Raw genomic sequence first — 23555 nt, 5'->3', positions numbered from 1 at the left:
TTTTATTAGTAAAAGTATGGGGATGTTTATGGGCAAAATGATTTTCTGGCCAGCCACCAGTGATGACAATGGCAGCTGAGTCATGAGAACAGCACTATGGCACGTATCCAATTCCCCTTTTTCCACGGACGGCTTGCTGTGAATAATCACTGCTTTGTGCAGCAGTTGAACTGTGTGGTAAAATGAGAGATACTTTGCAATGCACTGAGGCCATGGGTCGATGGCTGCCATGGCAACCGCGGGACCCTGCCTTTAGCAACGAAGGGCCTGTGCCAGATGTCTACCTGGGAACGGCCGAAAGGGTAAGAAGGCGCTTCAGCTTGCCATCGTCCGAGATACTACATTTCGCGAGGGAACTGTGCGTCAGCCTTAAGCACCAGGCAGAAAACATCCCGGGACGTCTAAAAGCTCAATAGCAAGTGAGCTTCAGTAGTTTTACAGCTGTCATTTCCAACTCAGTACTCTGCCAACAAACCGTTGGGCTATCGTGCAACTAGTTTTTTCACTGATACATTCATCCCCTCTGTGCCTCCATTGTAGCAATGGCACTCTCCTCATTTGTGAAGTCTCACTGACATAGAAAATAACAACACAAGGAAAGGTGAGTACCAGCAAAGGCACGATGTGAAGAAAAAAAACCCATCCAGGACTGGTTGCAAAACTTAAAATGCTCTAATAAAAAGGAGGAATTATGACAATAAGTCTAACTTCAAATAGGTTTTTTAAAAATGTTTTAATTTTTTAATTAAAAAAATTGGGGTTAATGTAATTAATTAAGAAAAAGGAATGAATTGCATTTTGAAAACTGAACATTATGGTGAAGCTACCTTTAAAAAAAGGTTACCAAAATTATAGAAGGATTTAATTTCAAAGAATGTCAAGATTTTTTCTTAATATTTAATTTTTTTGGATACTTTTCCTAAATAAAGCAGAAAATTGTAATGAGTTTTTGAAGCTGTAAGTAGGGGCGTGACAGATTCCCCTCCTGTTATTCAGATGGTCCCTCTTCCCCCTCGCTCCCCCCCCCCCACCCCCCCCCCCCCCCACTCTCTCTGGCTCCCTGATAAACCTTTGCCCTTCTCCCATTCAAGCTGGTTCCTCCCCGCCATGAAAGGCAGAGCCGGATCAATAGGCCTGCTTTGTGCACTACTCAAACCCCGGACAAAGGCAGCTGGCCTTGAAGTCTCAGCAATGGCAACAATTCCAATGAAAAAGCAGAAATTTCGCTCTCAGCGTTGCGAGGCAAGTAGGTGAAGGGTCGCCATTGTTTTCTGAAAAACATCTTGGAAAGAGGCCGTCACAGTGGAGGGACTTGTCTCCAACCTAAAGGGCACAATTAGGGATTTTGTGCTCCAGAGGGATTACCAAATGAGTGTGCATGGGGTGTGACCAGTTCTGGAAAAGATTCCAGTGACTTTCCTCCCTCACTTCTTCAAATAAAACCCATCTTGTTGTTATCGTGTACGTATTTAATTTGTACGCCGATTTTTGAAAGGATGAACTGCACTTCGATACATTTGTATCCTCTGATCCAGAGGGCAAATCTTCACCCACTGACTGCCACTGTCTCGAGGAAATAAATCCCAGTCGGGAGGTCATGTGGCAGTTGTACGAGACGCTGGCGAGACCGCATTTAAAATATTGTGTGTGTTCAGGGCACCATGTAATAGGAAAGATATTGTCAAGCTGGAAAGGGTTCAGAGAAGATTTACAAGGATGTTGTCAGGACTAGAGGTTCTGAGCTACAGGGAGAGGTTGAGTAGGCTGGGTCTCTATTCCATAGAGCGCAGGAGGATGAGGGGTGACCTTATAGAGGTGTATAAGATCATGAGAGGAATAGATCGGGTAGATGCACAGAATCGCTTGCCCAGAGTAGGGGAATCGAGGACCAGAGGACATAGGTTCAAGGTGAAGGGGAAAAGATTCAATAGGATTCTGAGAGGTAACTTTTTCACACAGAGGGAGGTGGGTGTATGGAACAAACTGTCAGAGGAGGTAGTTGAGGCTGGGACTATCCCAACGTTTAAGAAACAGTTAGACAGGTACATGGATAGGACAAGTTTGGAGGGATGTGGACCAAACGCAAGCAGATGGGACTAGTGTAGCTGGGCCATGTTGGCCGGTGTGGGCAAGTTGGGCCGAAAGGCCTGTTTCCACACTGTATCACTCTATGACTCTAAAGCAGCATGGACAGGGTGGGCCGAATGGCCCATTTCTGTGACGTCCCTTTCATGTTGTCCTAACTAAAGATTAGTGCACCAACCCCCGTTTCTTGATTCGCGGTTCTTTCAGGAGAGAAGTACCTGGTTCAAATACTGCAGACATTTTTCCCAGCAACACAGACAGCACTGGCAACACTTGAGCAGGCACCTGGCACAGGTATTTTCCTGAAAGAGATGGTTGAACAACGCGTCAGATTAAAATCACCAACAAATCCAAAACAATCTCCACTCCGACTCTGAGGGGCATCTGGGAACCTGAGGGGCATCTGGGAACCTGAGGGGCATCTGGGAACCTGAGGGGTATCTGGGAACATGAGGGGCATCTGGGAACATGAGGGGCATCTGGGAACATGAGGGGCATCTGGGAACCTGAGGGGCATCTGGGAACCTGAGGGGCATCTGGGAACCTGAGGGGCATCTGGGAACCTGAGGGGCATCTGGGAACATGAGGGGCAACGTTTCCACTCAGTGTGGAGAGTATCTGGGATAAGCTGTGAGCGAGGTAGTCGAGACAGATTTCCAACAGATAAAAGACATTTGGACAGGTACATGGACAGCAAAGGTTTAGAGCGATATGGCCCAAACACGAGGTAAATGGGACCAGTTTGATGGGGGCATCTTGGCTAGAATGGACGATTTGGGCCAAAGGGCCTTTCTTTGCGCTGTATGACTATGGCCATGTTGCTCTTCCAAACTTTGGTTTATGTTTTGTATGATAGTTCATTCAAACTCTCTTTAAGATGGTGATACTTTAATGTCACTTGTACCTAGCTAGGTGCAGTGAAATTCTTTGTTTTTGTTTCTAAAGTACACAAAAGAATCGCCACAAAGCAAAGTGACAAAAAGTACTCATCCCTACTTCGTCCCCCCTTTAGTTCTCGGCGCCTCCCATCCCCATGCTGGGTCCCCCTTAGTTCTTGGTACACGCCCCGCACTCCCCCACGCCAGCTACCACTGTGTTCTCAGTGGCCCCCGCTCGCCAGGTCCCCCTTGGTTCTCAGCATCCCCCCCCCCCCCACCATACTGGGCCCCCCTTAGTTCTCAACGAAGCAGCCCGTCCGCCCCGGCCCGACCAGAAAACCTCAGCAACCAAGATTCAAAGTTGTTTATGATTCAGATCACCAGTGCGTTTCAACATATTAAAGGTAGTGCGGCCTGCCAATTGTTAAGACACTGGCAAGGCCTTTGGAAATACTCAAACCCAGTGTCACGGCTGCAGAGCCCATCCACCAGGAGCACAGTTGAGTAGGAAAAAAAAACTGCAGATGCTGGTTTAAATTGAAGGTAGACACAAAATGCTGGAGTAACTCAGCGGGTCAGGCAGCATCTCGGGAGAGAAGGAATGGGTGACGTTTCGGGTCAAGACCCTTCTTCAGACTGATGTCAGGGGAGGGGGTGGGATGGTGCAGCTTGTAGACAGCACCAGAGACCCGGGTTCGATCCTGAACTTGGCTGGTGTCTATGTGAAATTTGCATGTTCTCCCTGTAACCTCATGGATTTTATCTGGCTGCTCCAGTTTCCTCCGAAATCACAAAAATGTGCGTATTTCTACGTTAATTGGCCTTTGCAAATTGTTACTGAGGGGTGTGTAGGGAGTGAATGAGAAAGTGGGAATAACACAGAATGCTAATTGATCGCTTTTGTCCAAACTGTTGTTTAAATGACAACACACATTGACAAGAAAGGACAGAAAATATCATCTTGCCCTTGGGCAAGAACATTTGCAACCACACACACTGGGCCAGAGCTCACACTGGGAACAATACTGCAAATCCCGTGGCAAATACTCTCCTCTCTGACGAGAATTCAGCAACACTGTCCCTCGCTGCTCCCACTCTGTGATTCTTGTTTTCACGCCTTGCTTTCCCTCTCTCTCTCTCTCTCTGTCCCTCCCCCATCCTAGTTCTCCGACTAGTTGCACTTTCCTCCAGATTAAATTTTACTGATTGTGTGCCCTTCAGCTAACAATGAACCATTCTACATTTTCCTTGATCAGCGTCCCTTTTGAACTGTCCTTTTCACACCTTACCCTTCCATATCTCTGTGTCTCCTCTCGCCCCCCCCCCCCCCCGACTCTCAGTCTGAAAATGGGTCTCGACACAAAAGTTGTATTCAATTAAATCCAGCTGCTAATAATTTATTTTGTCTTCGATTTTGAAAGCTTAGCTTTAACCCAGCTCACCCATTCCTTCTCTCCAGAGATGCTGCCTGTCCCGCTGAGTTACTCCAGCATCTTGTGTCTATTTTCGGTTTAAAGCAGCATCTGCAGTTCCTTCCCATACATGAGAACTTTAATGAGGGCACTGAAAGCTAATCAACTCCTCACCATGATCTAAACCCCACCTCGTCCCCAGGCAGTAGTGTGGTGAGCCGCTAGGTTAAGCAGGGGCACAAAATGTGCGCCTCAAGAGTTGTGGATATCTGGCGGTCAATGCACCCTGACTAGAGGGCATGCAGCATAGGTTAATTCCCGGAATGGCGGGACTATCATATGTTGAAAGACTGGAGCGACTAGGCTTGTATACGCTGGAATTTAGAAGGATTAGAAGAGATCTTATCAAAACGTATAAGATTATTAAGGGATTGGACACGTTAGAGGCAGGAAACATGTTCCCAATGTTGGGGGAGTCAAGAACAAGGGGCCACAGTTTAAGAATAAGGGGTAGGCCATTTAGAACTGAGATGAGGAAACACTTTTTCAGTCAGAGAGTTGTGAATCTGTGGAATTCTCTGCCTCAGAAGGCAGTGGAGGCCAATTCTCTGAATGCATTCAAGAGAGTGCTAGAGCTCTTAAGGATAGCGGAGTCAGGGGGTATGGGGAGAAGGCAGGAACGGGGTACTGATTGAGAATGATCAGCCATGAACACATTGAATGGCGGTGCTGGCTCGAAGGGCCGAAAGGCCTCCTCCTGCACCTATTGTCTATTGTCTATAGAGATCTTCCATTTGTGGAGCTCCGGTGTCGTGAAACAATGAAAGGGGTGTTGTTTAGGAAGGAACTGCAGATGCTGGTTTACATTGTAGACACAAAATACTCGGAGTAACTCGGCAAGACAGGCAGCATCTCTGGGGAACGGGTGACGTTTCGGGTCTGGTTTCAAAGATGGGTGCCTATCTCATTCACATTGAAAGGGCAGCACAGGCATCTCGCCTTTGGAAAACTTTTCAGTTCCTCGTCTCACAACGGCTGAGTAGCCCGTTTCTGAAGTCATCTCACTGGACACGATGTTCCCATACCAGAAGCAGATGATGATAAGCTGCTGCCTCCCAAAACACAGCCACAGTCCACAAGCAATAATTGATCTCACAGCCAGATGGGGAGCTGTGCTGCCAGCAACATTACTGGAACCGAAATGAGCTGGATTAAAGCTAAGCTTTCAAAATCAAAGACAAAATAAATTATTAGCAGCTGGATTTAATTGAATACAACTTGCCTTCTTTTAAAATAAAAAACATTATAGTTCATAAAGATCTTCCAAATTGCATTCCGGTAAAATGCACTCTTCTGAGTCACAGGACACAAAATGTTTAGTGTGAATGGCAACATTTCCTTTCAAATGGACAATGGAAAGATCAAAAAGGACTGGAAACGAATCCCATTCCTGGCACTGTGTCTTACCTTGCCTTTCAGAACGCTGTGAATGTACAGAAGAACAATCCGTGGAATTCGGACGAGTGTGATAATGAACGAGCCCTTCGCAACTGTTCCCAGATGGTAATTAAAGAACCTCGAAATAGAACTGAGGATTGGGTAGCTGGGCAGATTATGCTTGTCCCTGAGGAGAGAGAATCCAGTGATCATGCATGAGTTGGAGGCCTGGAGTAAAACGAAGCAGAGACAATGCCCGATGCATTAAATGTGGGCAATGTTATTCCAGCAAAGGCTCGAGGTCCAAAAGCCCAGCGAGATGTGGGTCTTCAGCCTGAAGCATAGCCGCACCTATCCTAGAGCAGTCTAATGAACACTGCTGGAATTGGGCTCACAATTAAACTCAAGCCCCAGGGTGCAAATGACACTACAGCGGGTAGTCCATAGAGCTCAGAGGGCCATCGGAACACAGCTACCAGACTTGGAGGGCATCTACAACACACGATGCCTCAGAAAAGCCACCAGCATCCACAAAGACTCTTCACACCCCTGCAACAGTCTGTTCGAACTCCTTCCATCGGGCAGACGATACAAGGCCTTCTACGCCCGCACCTCCAGACTCAGGAACAGCTTCATCCCCAGGGCCATAGCTGCTATGAACAGGTCCTGCTGAGCCGGATGGCCACAACGCATAGATCAACTTGCACTTTACCCTGTCTAAAAACTGTTACAATTGTTTTGTTTCGTTGGGTTGCTGTTAATTACTTAAATTATTGCATCGTATGGGAGGCGCATTCCCAATCTCGTTGTACCCCTGGGTACAATGACAATAAAGATATATTGTATTGTATTGTATTGTATTCAAGATAGAGGTAGATTTAGCTCTTAGGGCTAAAGGAATCAAGGGATATGGGGAGAAAGCAGGAACAGGGTACTGATTCTGGATGATCAGCCATGGCAGGATGGCAGGCAGTGACTGGTGGGGTGCCGCAAGGCTCGGTCGGTGCTGGGGCCGCAGCTATTCACAATATACATTAATTTTGATGATGGAATTAAAAGTATCATTAGCAAATTTGCAGATGACACAAAGCTGGGTGGCAGCGTGAACTGTGAAGAGGATGCTATAAAGATACAGGGTGATTAGGACAGGTTGAGTGAGTAGGCAGATGCATGGCAGATGCAGTATAAATGGATAAATGTGAGGTTATCCACTTTGGTGGCAAGAACAGTAAGGCAGATTATTATCTGAATGGTGTCAGGTTAGGAAAAGGGGAGGTACAATGAGACCTGGGTGTCCTTGTACATCAGTCACTGAAAGGAAGCATGCAGGTACAACAGACAGTGAAGAAAGCTAATGGCATGTTGGCCTTTATAATGAGAGGAGTTGAGTATAGGAGCAAAGAGGTCCTTCTGCAATTATACAGGGCCCTGGCGAGTCAACACCTGGAGTATTGTGCGTAGTTTTGGTCTCCTAATTTGAGGAAGGACATTCTTGCTATTGAGGGAATGCAGCAGAGGTTCACGAGGTTAATTCCCAGGATGGCGGGACTGTCATATGATGAAAGAATGGAGCGACTGGGTTTGTATTCACTGGAATTTAGAAGGATGAGAGGGGATCTTATAGAAACATATAAAATTATTAAGGGATTGGACACACTAGATGCAGGAAACATGTTCTCGATGTTGGGGGAGTCCAGAACCAGGGGCCACAGTTTAAGAATAAGGGATAGGCCATTTAGAACTGAGACGAGGAAAAACTTTTTCATACAGAGAGTTGTGAATTTGTGGAATTCTCTGCCTCAGAAGGCAGTAGAGGCCGATTCACTGAATGCATTCAAAAGAGAGTTAGATAGAGCTCAGGGCTAGCGGAATCAAGGTGTATGGGGAGAAGGCAGGAATGGGGTACATATTGTGGATGATCAGCCATGATCACATTAAATGGTGGTGCTGGCTCAAAGGGCCGAATGGCCTACTCCTGCTGCCATTTTCTGTTTCTAGAGTTCTTGTGGCCAAGATGGCACCAGAACTACCTATCATTCGTCAAACAGATCAAACACTGCTCATAGGAACACAAAGCGCTGGAGTAACTCAACAGGTTGGGCAACAGCCCTGGAGAACATGGACAGGTGATGTTTAGGGTCGAGGCCCTTTTTCAGACCGTTCTCCAGAGATGCTGCCTGACCCATTGAGTTACTCCGGCACGTTTGCGTCCCTCTATTTATTAACAAGCATCTGCAGTTCTTGATTTAAACAATTTTCGAACAAGATGCAATGTTAAAATCGGCCCGAGGTCGGAAATAACCCAAGGGGTAGATCCCAGTCTGGCAGCATCTTAAACGGGATCCCAGCTTGATCTGCACCCATGGAATCGGTCCCAGTCAGCCTGGGTAGAACCAAGGCATGAAAATGGGAAGGACCAGCAATCAACAGGAGAAGCCACAGCTCCCAACCCAGAACCTAGTCTGTGAGCCTCCCACATAAAGGGAGATGTGAGAGACCAGCAACATGCTCAACTGCATTCAAACACACTTTCCTCAAGCAAGTGGTCCAAGCACTCGCTCAATGGACAATCACGGCCCAGCTTTTGTTTAGTTTGTAGTTTTAGAGATACAGCCCTTCGGCCCACCGAGTCCGCTCCGACCAACGATCCCCACACACTAACACTATCCTGTACAAACTAGGGACAAATTTTACAACTATACCAAGCCAATTTAACCTACAAACCTGTACGTCTTTGGGGTGCGGGAGGAAACCGGAGATCCCGGAGAAAACCCACTCAGGTCACGGGGAGAACGTACAAACTCCCTACAGACGAGCACCCATAGTCAGGATCAAACCCGGGTCTCTGGCGCTGTCAGGCAGCAACTCAACCGCTGCGCCACCGTGCCGCCCAGTTGAGGAACAAGGAACGTGAGGGAACGCTCCTTTCCTATCCTGGCCGGTTAGTGGTTGGCTTTTTCTGACCAAATAATACTTGGACATGAGCCCTGTTAAACAGGACGTACAACTCTCCACCTACCTGTTGAAGTAACAACACACCACAGCTCCGGCAATGGTCATCTGCTGACAGGCAAGCAGAAACTCACTGGTCCAGATCAGGCCGATTAAGTGATACCACCACATGTAGCGAATGGCATACAGAGATCTGTACTCTACTTGGTCATCTGCGATTACGTAGGCATTACCTGCAGGAGATTAAATAAAACATACCTATAATACAGGAACATTGCAATCAGAAATACAGCTTACACTGCCAATTGCATTCTGATGTCCATCTTATTGCATTTGATAATGAACAATGTTACATCTTGCACCAAATGTTCTCTTTATCCTTTACCTGTGCACTGTGATCGGCTGGATTGCATTCATGTATAGCCTTTTATTCGACAGGTATAGCAGGCACATAAAAGCTTTTCAGGGAGGGGGAGTCATGATGAGAAAGTAAAACAGGAGAGAGAGAGAGAGAGACAGAGAGACAGAGAGAGAGAGAGAGAGAGAGAGAGAGAGAGAGAGAGAGAGAGAGAGAGAGAGAGAGAGGTTGTGTTGCTCTCTGCTCCGGTGGCTGAGAGGATTGAAGCAACCTTTGAAGAGTGTGTCGAAGGAAGAGGGACAGAGGCAGTGGGAGTTCGAAGTTTGAGTGAACGTTGGACTTCGGAAACTTTCCTTTGTCGAAGGATTTCTCCATTTAGTGAGGAACTCCAGCGCTTGTCTGCAGAGCTGTGGGAGCGGCAGTGGCTGGCGGATTGCCAATCGTACCTGGAGACTGGGAGTTGGGAAGATGTGGTGTTTGTGGCGATTCTAGCTCCACAATCCAGCTTCCATAACATTGTGCCCGGACTGGGACTTCGGGCTCAACAAAGTGAAGGTACTTTTCAAAATCTGGCAGATTCCGGAGGGGCTCGAAAGGCCTCAGAAAGCCCCAAAAGCTGCACTCGGCGGTGAGGATAAGCGTGGGCGTGTTCCTTTGCTCGACTGGAGAGAACTGCTTCTGCCGCTCTTCAGACTGAGACTGACTCTGAGAGCGTTTTTGTGCGAGGACTGCTGTTGTTTCGGGTGTTGTTCTGTACCCCTGTCAGGATGGCAGCAGCTCGGGGTCGGGGTCAGGGTCGGAGCTACGCAGGTGTGGCTTCGGCTGCGGCTCCGGAGTCACTCGAGGAGGAGCCCTATGTCAACTTGGGGGGGCTCGAGTACGGGATCACGGTCCAAACTGGGGACCGGTGGTCCAAGGAGGAATTAGCGGAGAGCCTGTTTGATCTCTTCAAGAAGGACGAGATTGCCTCTGCTGAGGTTGGATGGGGTAAATGTCAGTTCATCCTAAAGGAACAGCAGGATGTGGCCCTAGCTTTGGAGAAGGGGCTTATAGTGAGGGGGATCTTTGTACCGGTGGAACCATGGGTGTCCACCGTGCGACCGGTTCTCCTGCGCAACGTTCCCACTTTCATCCGGGATGCGCTCCTTGGCCCACACCTGGCAGAGATTGGGGAGGTGCGGTCCAGGCTGACTAGGCTTAAGCAGTCCTGGCGCAGCAGCACTCGTCTCCAAAGGAGCTATACATTTAAGAGGCGGGTGTACATGGAAGTAGGATTAGGGATGGGCGCGGAGGGAAGTTTTGTCGTTAAGAATGCGGGGCTCCAATACCACGTGTATTGGAGTTGGGGGGAAGCACGGTGTCATGCGTGTAAAGAGTTCGGGCACTTCCGCAGGGATTGTCCCAATGGCCGGGGTGCTGCGAGAAATCCCAACGCTGCAGCCCAGGAAAACACTGCTGGCCCACCCAGGGCTGCCAGTTCCACCTCGGTGACCCGGGGAGACACTGCTGGCCCACCCAGGGCTGCCAGTTCCACCTTGGCGGCCCAGGGCAGCACAGCCCCTCGACCCCCATGTCCTGTACCTGCGGCGGAGCTTGGCGGAGAGGTGCAGGGGGAGGGCGAGGAGGAGGAGGGGGAATGGCACGTGCAGAAGGGGAAGAAGCCCAAGAGGAAAACGAGAAATCTTAAAGCGAAACAATCGCAAACGGATGGGCCCACGCCCACACCTGAGCCCACCCAAAGGGTGCCTGTTGGGCCCGGAGAGGTCCAGGGGGCACCTGGCGGGGCTCAGCAAGGAGCTGAGGAGGTACGGGAGGGGGCGGGGGAGTTCCTGTTGGGATCTGCGGTGGCTGATCAAAGGGATGAAAGAGAGGAAGCTGGCAGTGTGGAGGTGGAGGACTCCTCCTTTATGGAGGTCACCGAACCACCGCCCGCCGTGGGGGTAAAGAGGAGGCGTGTGTCTGGTGAGGAAGAGGATGGCCCTGGGCATAAGGCCAGGGGGCTGCCTGCCCCGAGACCCTCCACTCCGGTAGAGGATGGTGATCCACGACTAGTGTCCTCTAGGCCGGGGGTTGCCCTTTCGTCCCAGGGGCCTTCAGAGGGTGATATCTCACAAGATGTTGGGGTTGGCTGCCCTGGGAATGTGTCCCCTGGGAGGGAGGACGAGCAGGGACAACCCGAAGGGGGGGTCTCGGTTGTAGGGGTGGTTTCCCAGCCTATGCTCCTCATTAGAACTATGAGAGTAACTGAGGGGTGTGCTGCCCCACAGACTGAGGAAGTAGGGGAGAGTCCAGAAACACTGGCTCCTTCAGTGGGCCCCAGTGAGGGTACTCCCCTGGTGGTGGAGGATGGAGACTCTCTGGGTGATGCTGGGGGAGTGGGTTCCCTGGATGCGGAGGGGGACGGGGCTGTTGCGGGTCGTGTCTCTCAGTCAGATTCCGGGGGTGAAGGTGGACCGCGGGCCCTGGGGGCGTCCCGTTTTTGTTCTTCCCCAGGCCCAGTTGTAGAGGGCGGGGAGAGTGTGCAGGAGCCTGGCCATACACTGGCCGGCTCATCGCTGTTGGAGGTGTCAGGACTCTCCCTCGACATTGATCCCGGGGGTGGGATCATGCCGGAGGGGGGGGAGGGTGTAGGAGCCAGCTTACACAGTGAAGAGAGCGAGCTGGCAGCCAGTGGCAGTCTGCCAAATCTGGGCCATGACCTTGAGTGCAGGGAGGAGGAAGATGTTGCTTCAGGTGTCAGTGGGTTGGCAGAATGCCAGGACTCCAGTGCTGTGGCTCAAGCGGCCGGCATCATTGAGATTCGAGAGTTTTTGCATGAACATCAGCACAGTAGGAACAAAGTCCGGCTAGCTACCGAACGGTGGCCAGACCTGGGGGGAACTATCCGGACACTTAGTGCTATCCTTAACAGTAGGGATAATGCTCTAAGTGCTTGTGATAAGCGTCAATTCGGGGAGTTTTTGAAGCTCCTAAAAGAGCGGGGCTTCACTCCCACAAGGAGCTTGAGGAATAAGTCCAGTGAGCGTTCAAGTTCACAGTAGCTAGCCTAAATATAAACGGTGGAAGGGGGTACCTTCGTAGGTTTCACCATCTATCGGTCCTCAGAGAGGGGAAGTATGCAGTGAGCTTTCTACAAGAGACGCACACTGTTGTTAGTGATGAGCCCACCTGGGTCCTGGAGTGGGAGGGGGGGGTCTACATGAGCCACCTCAGTACAAAGTCAAGTGGGGTGGCTTTCCTGTTGGCCCCGACTTTCCAGCCAGAGATTGTGAAGGTGCAGGAAGTTGTGCCAGGCCGTTTGCTCTATCTGGCCGTGATCCTGGATGGCGTGCCGTTACATTTTATTAACGTGTACGCCCCCAGCACCGGCACGATGCAAGCGCGGTTACTTCAGGAGGTGACTGCTCTGCTGAGCACCATTGATTGCGGAGAGTGTGTCTTCCTTGGGGGGGATTTCAATTGTACCCTTGAGACGCGAGATCGCTCTGGTATTCAGTGTGCCCCTGCAGTGGCGAAGAAGTTGAGAGGTGTGATTGAATCTTTCGAGCTGGTTGATGCGTGGCGGAATCTCCACCCTGATTCCAACGCGTTTTCGCGGAGGTCTGAGGGGGGTGGTTCCCGTATCGACCGTGTGTACATCTCCAGAGCGTATGTCTCCCGGGTCTCGGCGGCCTCTATGCGGACGGTGCCATGTTCGGACCACTGCCTGGTGCGAGTGGATTTTATTCCAGCGCGCACGCGGGCTGGGTCCGCGTACTGGCACTTTAATAACCAGCTGCTGGAGGATCGCCGATTCCGGGAGTCTTTCAGGCGGTTCTGGGTGAAGTGGAGAGAGAGGCAGAGGGGCTTCCCTTCCCTTAAGCAGTGGTGGGATGTGGGGAAAGCTCACATCCGTCTTTTCTGTCAGGACTACACGGGAGGGTCGACCAGAAGGCGGGACGCGGCAGTCGAGCGACTCGAGAAGGAGTTACTCGACGCAGAGTCTCGCTTGGGCCGGGTCGGTGAGGACTCCTGTGAGTGGGGAGAGTTTCAGGAGAGGAAAGAAGCGCTGAGGGACCTGCAGCTTGAGCGGTCCCGAGGTGCTTACGTGAGGTCGCGAGTCCAGATGCTGCATGATCTGGACCGGGCTTCACCTTTCTTTCTCTCTCTGGAGAAAGGGCGAGGAGCCCGCAAACAGCTCGTCGAGCTGCTCGCGGACGATGGCTCCTCGGTCACAGACCCAGTGGGGATTAGTGCATTAGTTCGGTCCTTTTATGGAACGCTTTTCTCTGCGGATGGTGTCAGCGGAGAGGCTCAGCGGGTTCTGTGGGAGGGGCTACCGACTATAGATAGAGGGGTGGTTGAACAGCTTGATGACCCCTTATCATTGGAGGAGGTGACTGGTGCCCTGCACCAGCTCAGAAGGGGTAAGTCCCCTGGGCTGGATGGGCTGACGGTTGAGTTTGTTAGAGCCTTCTGGGATGTCCTGGGGGGTGACTACATGAAGGTTCTGGGGGAGAGCCTGGCGACCGGGGAGATGCCCCTCTCGTGGCGCAGGGCAGTCGTTGTCCTGCTACCCAAGAAGGGCGAACTCCGCCTGTTGAAGAACTGGCGCCCGGTCTCTCTCCTCTGTACAGAGTATAAAGTTTTTGCACGGGCGATGGCAAATCGCCTGGGCTCCGTACTATCCCAAATGATCCACCCTGACCAGTCCTATACAGTCCCTGGTCGGTCCATCCAAGATAACATCCATTTGGTTAGGGACCTGATCCATCTGGCCCAGGGCACTGGTCAGTCAGCTGCCTTTCTATCCCTGGATCAGGAGAAGGCTTTTGACAGGGGTGGACCATGATTACCTCTTCGGGACACTGCAAGCGTTCGGTTTTGGACCGCATTTTGTGGCCTGGGTCCGGCTTTTGTACACCGCAGCAGAGTGTCTCGTGAAGATTAACGGTGCATTGTTGGCTCCCATTCGCTTTGGGAGGGGGGTACGCCAGGGGTGCCCCATGTCTGGGCAGTTGTACTCGGTCTGTGTGGAGCCATTCCTGTGTCTTCTTAGGAGGCGGTTGGCAGGCCTGGTTCTACCAGGACCGGGGGTGGAGGTGGTTCTCTCGGCCTATGCCGATGACATTCTCCTTACGTTCACTGATCCTGTTGACCTGCGGAGGATGCACAAATGCCAGCAGGTGTTCTCAGCTGCTTCGTCCGCTAGGATCAACTGGAGTAAGTGCTCCGGACTTCTAGTGGGCCAGTGGCAGGTGGACTCTCTGCCGGAAGAGATGAAGGATTATGCGTGGAGCACCACGCACCTCCTCTACCTGGGGATCTACCTGAGTCCCACTGAGGATGCTTGGCCGGCGAACTGGCAGGAGCTAGAGACGAAAGTCGTCGCCCGGCTGGGACGCTGGTCAGGCTTGCTTAGGGTTATTTCTTTCCAGGGTAGGGTGCTGGTCATAAACCAGCTGGTGGCCTCAATGTTATGGTACCGGCTGGCCACTCTTGTCCCGCCCTCTACCTTTGTAAATGCTGTACAGAAGAGGTTAGTGGATTTCTTTTGGGGAGGGAGGAAACACTGGGTCTCAGCTGCAGTCCTGAGTCTCCCGCTAGAGGAGGGTGGCCAGTCCTTGGTATGCATGCGTACCCAGGTGGCGGCTCTCCGTCTCAGGACTCTGCGGAGGTACGTGTACGCGGAGCACCCTCCCACGGGACATGCCAAGCTTTTACCGCGATGTGTTGAGAGTGAGGAATTTGGTCATCTTCAGTCAGCGCGTTGCTCCTCAGGGGGAGGGGGGTGTTGTGGCTGTGGTGGGGGCCGGTCCTCACGCTGTCGCGGTGGGTGTTGGGGAGCGGCGTGAGCTTGGAGTGATTCCGGCCGAGCTTACCCCCGCTCCGCCGGAACTGCTCATCGGGCCCAGGCTCCGGAATATTTCCCGGGAGCCGGCCCCACACAACTTGAGCCGCCTCTCCCAGATGCCCAGCGTGCCGTTCCGTGATGCAGGCAGACGTTTACTGTATAGGATTCTCCTGCACACTCTGCACCTCCTCGCCTTCGTCTTCCGTCCGGATACGCCGTGGCGATCCGTGTTACCACCTGATGGCGGGGGTGGTCCCCAGTGGAGGTCTCTCTACAAGGGTGTCCTCCCCCTTTACATCGGGGACCTGGGGTGGAGAGTGTTGCACAGAGCCGTTGTGTGTAATAAATTTTTGAGCCGGTTCACGGACAAGCCGGCCGCCTGTATTTTCTGCGGCGAGGAAGAGTCCGTGTTCCACATGTACATGGAGTGTGTGAGGTTGCTGCCCCTGTATGAGTATCTGAAGGGGTTGCTCCTCAAGTTTTGGCTGCATTTCAGTCCTACGATCCTGGTGTTTGGGCTCGGGGCTGGGAGTGGGGAGGGCCGGTCAGGAGGGTGGGATTTCCCTGTCGGTTTGCTCCTGGGCCTGGCCAAGATGGCCATTCGTGGGTCCAGGCAGCGGGCGGTCGATGGTCTTGCCAGAGTCGGCTGCCTCCCCCTCTTCCGGGCCTACGTCCGTGCGCGTGTGTCCCTAGAGAGGGAACACGCGGTGATCACGGGGACTATGGAGGCCTTCCGTGAACGCTGGTCACCACGGGGGGTTGAGAGCATTGTAAATAATGAAGGCAATGTTGTATTATAATGATTACCTGATGTTTTGTAACCTCTGATTGTGGTTTTGATGTGATGTATCATGTGATTGTGCAGAATAAAGTCTTTGAAAGAAAAAAAAAAGAAAAAAAAAAAAAGAGAGAGAGAGAGAGAGAGAGAGAGAGAGACCATGAGTGAGTCAGGGTGTGAAAGAGAGAGTGAACGAGTCAGGGTACGAGAGAGAGAGAGAGTGAACAAGTCAGGCTGAGTGAGAGAGAGTGAGCAAGTCAGGATAAGAGAGAGTTTGAATGAGGACAAAAGAGTGTGCAAATCAGGGTGTGAGAGAGAGAGAGAGAGAGAGAGGGTCAGAATGAGAGAGAGCATGTGGGTGAGTAGCGAGAGTTTGGTGGAGAAAGAGAACAAATAAGTGACATGGGGAAGTGTAGAAATACCGTGGACAAACGTCAACACAGTGAGAGGCAGCGGAAAAGAGAACACATGCTGATTTTACTTCCATTCATGCAGTTACATTGGGAGTATGCTCACAGGTGAAGTAAAAAATCACTGGCAGTGTTAATATACCACAAATTTATGGCAATATTTCCAATCTGCTGAAGGCTCCTTGCATGGATCTGTGGACAATCAGCACTTACTGCATCTACACCTTGTATGCATACGCCATCTTGTGGAGTGTGATGTGCGGGCCACTCTCACAACATCCAGGGGGCATTTTTAAGTCCAAACATGAATCATATGGCCAAGTGAACCAATGTGGAGGGAGAGGGAACACTATCTAACTAGAGTCAGCAATGAAGCCTAGGTTTCTTCCTTAGAGTTATAGGTACAAGTGCACTTTTGTATTAGACAATAGCGGCCATTCGGCCCTTCGAGCCAGCACCGCCATTCAATGTGATCATGGCTGATCATTCTCAATCAGTACCCCGTTCCTGCATTCTCCCCATACCCCCTGACTCAGCTATCCTTAAGAGCTCTATCTAGCTCTCTCTTAAATGCATTCAGAGAATTGGCCTCCACTGCCTTCTGAGGCAGAGAATTCCACAGATTCACAACTCTCTGACTGAAAAAGTTTTTCCTCATCTCAGTTCTAAATGACCTACCCCTTATTGTTGTGTGAGTGTGAGTGAGAGTATTTGTGTGTGTATATATACACACACATACATACACATATGGACACATATATCTATATACATACACGCACACATATATGTACACACACACATATATACATATATACACACACACATATATACACACACACACATATATACACACACACAAACATATATACACACATATATACACGCACATATATAAATACACACATATATATATATACACACACACACATATATATACACACACACATATATACACACCCACACATACATATACACACACACATTATATATACACATATATACACACACATACATATAGTGTAGGAAGGAACTGCAGATTCACCAAAGATAGACACAAAATGCTGGAGTAACTCAACGGGACAGGCAGCATCTCAGGATAGAAGGAATGGGTGACGATTCGGGTCGAGACCCTTCTTCAGACTGATGTCAGGGGAGGGGGCGGGACAAAGATAGGACGTAGACGGAGCCAGGAAGACTAGTAGGAAAAGGGGAGGGGGGGGGATAGAGGGGAAGCAGAGACTACCTGAAGTGGGAGAAGTCAATGTTCAAACCGCTGGGGTGTAAACTGCCCAAGCGAAATAGGAGGTGCTGTTCCTCCAATTTGCACTGGGCCTCACTCTGACAATGGAGGCCCAGGTCAGAAAGGGAAATGGGAGGCCAGCGGGAGATCACGTAGGTTAAGACGGACTGTGCGGAAGTGTTCAGCGAAATGATCGCCGAGCCTGCGCTTGGTCTCGCCGATGTAGAGAAGTTGACACCTTGAACAGCGATGAGTTTGGAGGAGGTGCAAGTGAACCTCTGCCTCACCTGGAAAGACTGTTTGGGTCCTTGGATGGAGTCGAGGGGGGGAGGTGTTGCATCTCCTGCGGTTGCAGGGGAAAGTACCTGGGGAGGGGGTGGTTTGGATGGGAAGGGACGAGTGGACCAGGGAGTTTCAGAGGGAACGGTCTCTGCGGAAAGCAGAAAGGGGTGGAGATGGGTTCCCTGAGTTCCGCGGCATCATGTATTTTGTCGCAGTAATTACAGACAATAAATATTAATTTAGGACGCTTTAGTCTTGTGAAGAATAAGCAGTCTGACACACACTATCAAGGACAACACAGCCTGTTTGGTTGATCATCCGACCTGAACTCCCAGTTACCAAACAGTTGAATTCCCCTTCCCATTCCCACACTGAGCTTTCTGCCCTGGGCCTCCTCCATTGTCAGAGTGAGGCTAAACGCAAATTGGAGGAACAGCGACTCATATTTCGGTTGGGCAGCTTACAGCCCGGTGGTATGAATATTGATTTCTCTAACTTAAAGTAACCCCTGCATCCCTCTCTCCCCTTCCCTCCCCCACCCAAGTCTCACCAGGTTCCCGTTCTCACCTAGCAAACAGCTGGCCTTTACCATTGTCACTTTTTTCTTTCACATCTTTCATTCATTTGTTCTGTATCTCTCTACATCACCGTCTCTATCTCTCGGTTCCCTTTCCCCTGACTCTCAGTCTGAAGAAGGGTCTCGACCTGTAACGTCACCCATTCCTTCTCTCCAGAGACGCTGCCTGTCCCGCTGAGTTACTGCAGCGTTTTGTGTCTAACTCCATCCTACACTGCAGATCCCCCTTCAGGCTGCACAGTTGAGAATGTGTCACCTTTCATCATCCCTCCATCTTCCTTCCTATCAGAGGGACTGCAGCAGATCAAGCAAGTGGCTGGCCACCACCATTCCAAGGACAATTAGGGGTTTCTTTCAAAAGAGCTTAGAGACGCAGCATGGCAACGGACCCTTCCACCCGCCATGTTCACACCTGTTCAAACTAGTTCTACGTTATCCCACTTTTCACATCCGCTCTCTGCACGCCAAGGGCAACGGTAGAGTTGCTGCTTTACAGCGAATGCAGCGCCGGAGACTCAGGTTCGATCCTGACTACGGGTGCTGCACTGTAAGGAGTTTGTGTGTTCTCCCCGTGACCTGCGTGGGTTTTCTCCGAGATCTTCGGTTTCCTCCCACACTCCAAAGACGCACAGGTATGTAGGTTAATTGGCTGGGTAAAGGTAAAAATTGTCCCTAGTGGGTGTAGGATAGTGTTAATGTGCGGGGATCGCTGGGCGGCACGGACTTGGTGGGCCGAAAAGGCCTGTTTCCGGCTGTATATATATGATATGATATGATATGATAACTCACAGAGGCCAATTAATCTACACACCTGCATGAATTTGGGATGTGGAGGGAAACAGGAGCGCCTGGAGGAAACCCACGTGGTCACAGCGAGAACATGCAAACTCCAACACAGACAGGCAATAACTGCTGGCTATGTCCAAATTCTCCCCCCCCCCCCCCCCCCCCCGTCCATTTTCCATTTCTCCATTTCCTTCAGGGATGCTGCCTGACCCGCTGAGTTAGTCCAGCACTTCACGTCAATATTTTGTAAAACGGCTTCCGTCCTCTGCTCCTCGAGTCTTGGATACGGTGAGAAGAGGCAAGTTATAGTACCACAGCCACCCACCTGCAGTGCCCAGGCTTAGAAGCACAGCCACCCAATAGGTCCAGAACAAGGCGAGCATCAGGAAGGTCCAGAGAGGCTGGAGGAGCACCAGAGGGACGTTCCGGATCAGGCTGCTGGCCATCCGGAACAACTGAATGGTGAGATTGACCCTTTTCCGCATCACCAGTGTCAGCACCATAATGATGACCTATAGAGGCAGGAAATCTGTCAGCACGCAATAAAAAAACTCTGAATCTACAAATGCCATTTCCGCGCTGTATCTCCAAAAATAAACTAAACTAAATTAAACTCCAAAGACGCACGGGTTTGTAGGTCACTTGGCTTAGTTTCATTTCAGAGCTTAACCTTGGCTACACATGAACACACAGGCAGAGAGATAAACAGTGTGGAACATACACTTAATAATGTCAGTAAAGCATAGTGGGATCCAGGGAGTTAGAGATATTTAGAGGTAGTTTCATGCCCACCTTGATGGGTAATTGCAGTCCCAAGGCCGCTAGTGATCTTGAACTGGTTCTTGAATAAATCTTATCCAAACCAAGCTGAATTTGATCGCTTTAAGTAATCCAGAAGGGATTGGTTTTACGGTACTTACCGAAATGGTGGTGGCAACAATAGCGAAGCCCAGAAGTGCTGCAGTGTTTTCCATCTCTGTCTCCAAGATTATGTTGGGGTCATGCGACTTGTCATAGTACAGCCACCATAGTACTCCCGATACAACTAGAAAGGGGGGGAGGGGGGGGGCAAAAAAAAAAGCAATCACTGAAAAATGGTAATGTTCCCGAGAGAAAACATTGAAGGAAAGGAGGGCGGGGTGTCTTTAGAACGGGAGTGATAAGCAAGGTGAAGTCTCACATTGGGAGGGAGGAAGCTTTTAATGTTTACATCCAGCTTCCAACTAAGTTTAAGCTGGAGGCTGACGGCATTCACCGAAGGATGTTGGTTGCAGAGATCCCCATTTTCAGTCTGTCCCCTTCACACTTCCCCACTTCAAGTCAAGTCAAGTTTATTTGTCACATACATATACAAGATGTGCAGTGAGATGGGCGGCACGGTAGCGCAGCGGTAGAGTTGCTGCTTTACAGCGAATGCAGCGCCGGAGACTCAGGTTCGATCCTGACTACGGGTGCTGTACTGTAAGGAGTTTGTACGTTCTCCCCGTGACCTGCGCGGGTTTTCTCCGAGATCTTCGGTTTCCTCCCACACTCCAAAGACGTACAGGTATGTAGGTTAATTGACTGGGTATATGTAAAAATTGTCCCTAGTGTGTGTAGGATAGTGTTAATGTGCGGGGATCGCTGGGCGGTGCGGACTTGGTGGGCCGAAAAGGCCTGTTTCCGCGCTGTATCTGAAATATGAAATATGAAATATGAAATGAAAGTGGCAACGCCTGCGGATTGTGCTAAACTACAAAACAGAATAGATTTTTTTTTTTTTAACACAAAAAATAAATTAAACAGTAAACTAAATTAGTCCCTGGTGATATGAGAGTTAACAGTCCTGATGGCCTGTGGGAAGAAACTCCGTCTCATCCTCTCCGTTTTCACAGCGTGACAGCGGAGGCGTTTGCCTGACCGTAGCAGCTGGAACAGTCCGTTGCTGGGGTGGTAGGGGTCCCCCATAATGTTGCTGGCTCTGGATCTGCACCTCCTGATGTATAGGTCCTGCAGGGGGACGAGTGTAGTTCTTATCAACCTAGGCTTACTTAGCTTATCACTTGCAAAGCTTATCAAGATCCCGCTGTGATTCTTGATCTCCATCGTCACCACCTATTCTGAGCCCTTTTCACTTTAATATCATTCCATCACACTCATCCATGCATCTGAGGGACAAGTCACAAGTAAGGAAAAAAAACCCAAGCTGGTAAGCTAGAAACATTTCCCAAAAGTGGGCCGCCATCTTTATTCGAAGCACCGATCCTCCTACCTGGAGGCTGTGGGTCTGAACGTCTAATTGAGCGGCCTCCTCCAGGAGAAAAAAACCCCCACTCCTGTCACTACTGTGCAAGGAGTGAAATTGGATTAATGTGGACTCACTTACACAGCAATCCAAAAATGACCAGGGTGATGAAGATATGAACTAGGAGTTCAGCGATATATCTGAAGACTGCCACCATAATGAAGGCCAGAGCTGTGGAACAAAACAAAGAGAGAGATTCAATGTCACTGAGGGGAGTCATTCAAACTATTTGTGCTTGAAACATAGAAAATAGGTGCAGGAGTAGGCCACACAGTCCTTCGAGCCAGCACCGCCATTCAATATGATCATGGCTGATCATCCAAAAACAGTACTGGACGTTCCTGCTTTCTCCGCATATCCCTTGATTCCGTTAGCCCGAAGTGCTACATCTAACACCCTCTTGAAAACATCCAGTGAATTGGCCTCCACTGCCTTCTGTGGCAGAGAATTCCACAGAATCACAACTCTCTGGGTGAAAAAGTTTTTCATCATCTCAGTCCTAAATGGCCTACACCTTTATTCTTAAACTGTGACCCCTGGTTCTGGACTCCCCCAACATCGGGAACATTTTTCCTGCATCTAGCCTGTCCAATCCGTTAATATATCGGCATGACTCAGTTAATATTCCATTTTCCACTTATCTTCCTTACATTGGGAGGACTCATTTTTTTAAAATTTCCATTGGACAGCATGATTGAGGATGGCCAGCTCTCATACCAGGCCAAAAGGACAAAAAATTGCATTAATATTGCACTTTTAACAAAGTAAAACTTCCCAAAACACTCCAAATGGTGCTTCGTCAGATTGATGTACTTGACTCTGAGTGACCTGGAGTTAACTTCGATATTAATGAAGAGTCTAAAATTGGGAGAGAAAGACTGACACGTGTGTCCTTGATCAACTGAGGCTCCAGAGCGAGGAAGAACAGCCGGCAAACAGCTTTATGTACGTTTGCATTCATAACCCAAGGGCGCTCTCGGAATTTTGTCCGGATTAAGGAAGGTGCCGAACCATCAGTTGCCGGAAAATCGGTGGTGGACTCGAACAAGAGGTTCCTGTTTCTATCCCTTTCCTAGCTTCAGTTTTGGTCTCCTAATCTGAGGAAAGACATTCTTGCCATAGAGGGAGTACAGAGAAGGTTCACCAGATTGATTCCTGGGATGGCAGGACTTTCATATGAAGAAAGACTGGATAGACTCGGCTTGTACTCGCTGGAATTTAGAAGATTGAGGGGGGATCTTATAGAAACTTACACAATTCTTAAGGGGTTGGACAGGCTAGATGCAGGAAGATTGTTCCCGATGTTGGGGAAGTCCAGAACAAGGGGTCACAGTTTAAGGATAAGGGGGAAGTCTTTTAGGACTGAGATGAGAACGTTTTTTTTCACACAGAGAGTGGTGAATCTGTGGAATTCTCTGCCAGAAGGTAGTTGAGGCCAGTTCATTGGCTATATTTAAGAGGGAGTTAGATGTGGCCCTTGTGGCTAAAGGGATCAGGGGGTACGGAGAGAAGGCAGGTACGGGATACTGAGTTGGATGATCAGCCATGATCATATTGAATGGCGGTGCAGGCTCGAAGGGCCGAATGGCCTACTCCTGCACATATTTTCTATGTTTCTATGTTTCAGCGTCAAGCAGTTCACCGGAATGCCACGAATACAATCCAAACCCAGGGTGCCAAAGCAAAATCGTGATTTGCTCGTAACCTCAGAGAGCGTATTGGAATCCCAGCTGGTGAATTTAATCTCAATTAATTAAATAAAACAGAAACTAAAAGTCCGGTGTCAGTAACTGTAACCATGAAACCAGTGGACTGTTGTAATAACGTGAGTAATAGTGTGAAAATGAATGTGCTCATGAGGAATACACCTGTTGGCCTGTACTTGACTCTGGAGTGCAGTGTTGTTGGCTTTTAACTCCCCACCAAAATAGCAAGTCAAGTCACGTCAAGTTTATTTGTCACATACATATACAAGATGTGCAGTGAAATGAAAGTGGCAACGCCTGTGGATTGTGCTAAACTACAGAACAGAATAGAAAAAATATATTAAAAAAAAAATAAAAAAATTTAATACAGTAAATTAAATTAGTCCCTGGTGATATGAGGGTTAAGCCCAGCAAGATATCCAAGGAGGGGTGAAATTCGGATACAATTATTATGTTCAAGAGGCTTAGGCACTTAAATAGGCAAGACTCAGGATGCGGTCCCGGTATGGGAACATGGGATTTGTGAGGGTGGGCAGA

At 49.7% G+C, this 23555-nt stretch overlaps 1 protein-coding gene across 1 annotated transcript in view; it reads right to left on the bottom strand.

Annotated features, from left to right (window-relative positions):
* Positions 1-23555, bottom strand: part of LOC144598296 (choline transporter-like protein 3) — a 95240-nt gene that overhangs the window by 33667 nt on the left and 38018 nt on the right. The window contains exons 7-12 of the mRNA XM_078408270.1: positions 21394-21483; positions 19949-20073; positions 19354-19540; positions 8832-8997; positions 5843-5999; positions 2304-2387 (exon numbers count right to left, since the gene is read on the bottom strand). Of these exons, the coding sequence (XP_078264396.1) occupies positions 2304-2387; positions 5843-5999; positions 8832-8997; positions 19354-19540; positions 19949-20073; positions 21394-21483 (809 nt within the window). The remainder of the gene's footprint in view (positions 1-2303; positions 2388-5842; positions 6000-8831; positions 8998-19353; positions 19541-19948; positions 20074-21393; positions 21484-23555) is intronic.

This window comes from Rhinoraja longicauda, chromosome 11 (genome assembly GCF_053455715.1).
Source record: "Rhinoraja longicauda isolate Sanriku21f chromosome 11, sRhiLon1.1, whole genome shotgun sequence".
NCBI classification, from domain to species: Eukaryota; Metazoa; Chordata; class Chondrichthyes; order Rajiformes; family Arhynchobatidae; genus Rhinoraja; species Rhinoraja longicauda.
The sequence above is the reverse complement of the archived record's forward strand: the minus strand, read 5'-3'. Positions and strand labels throughout refer to the sequence as shown.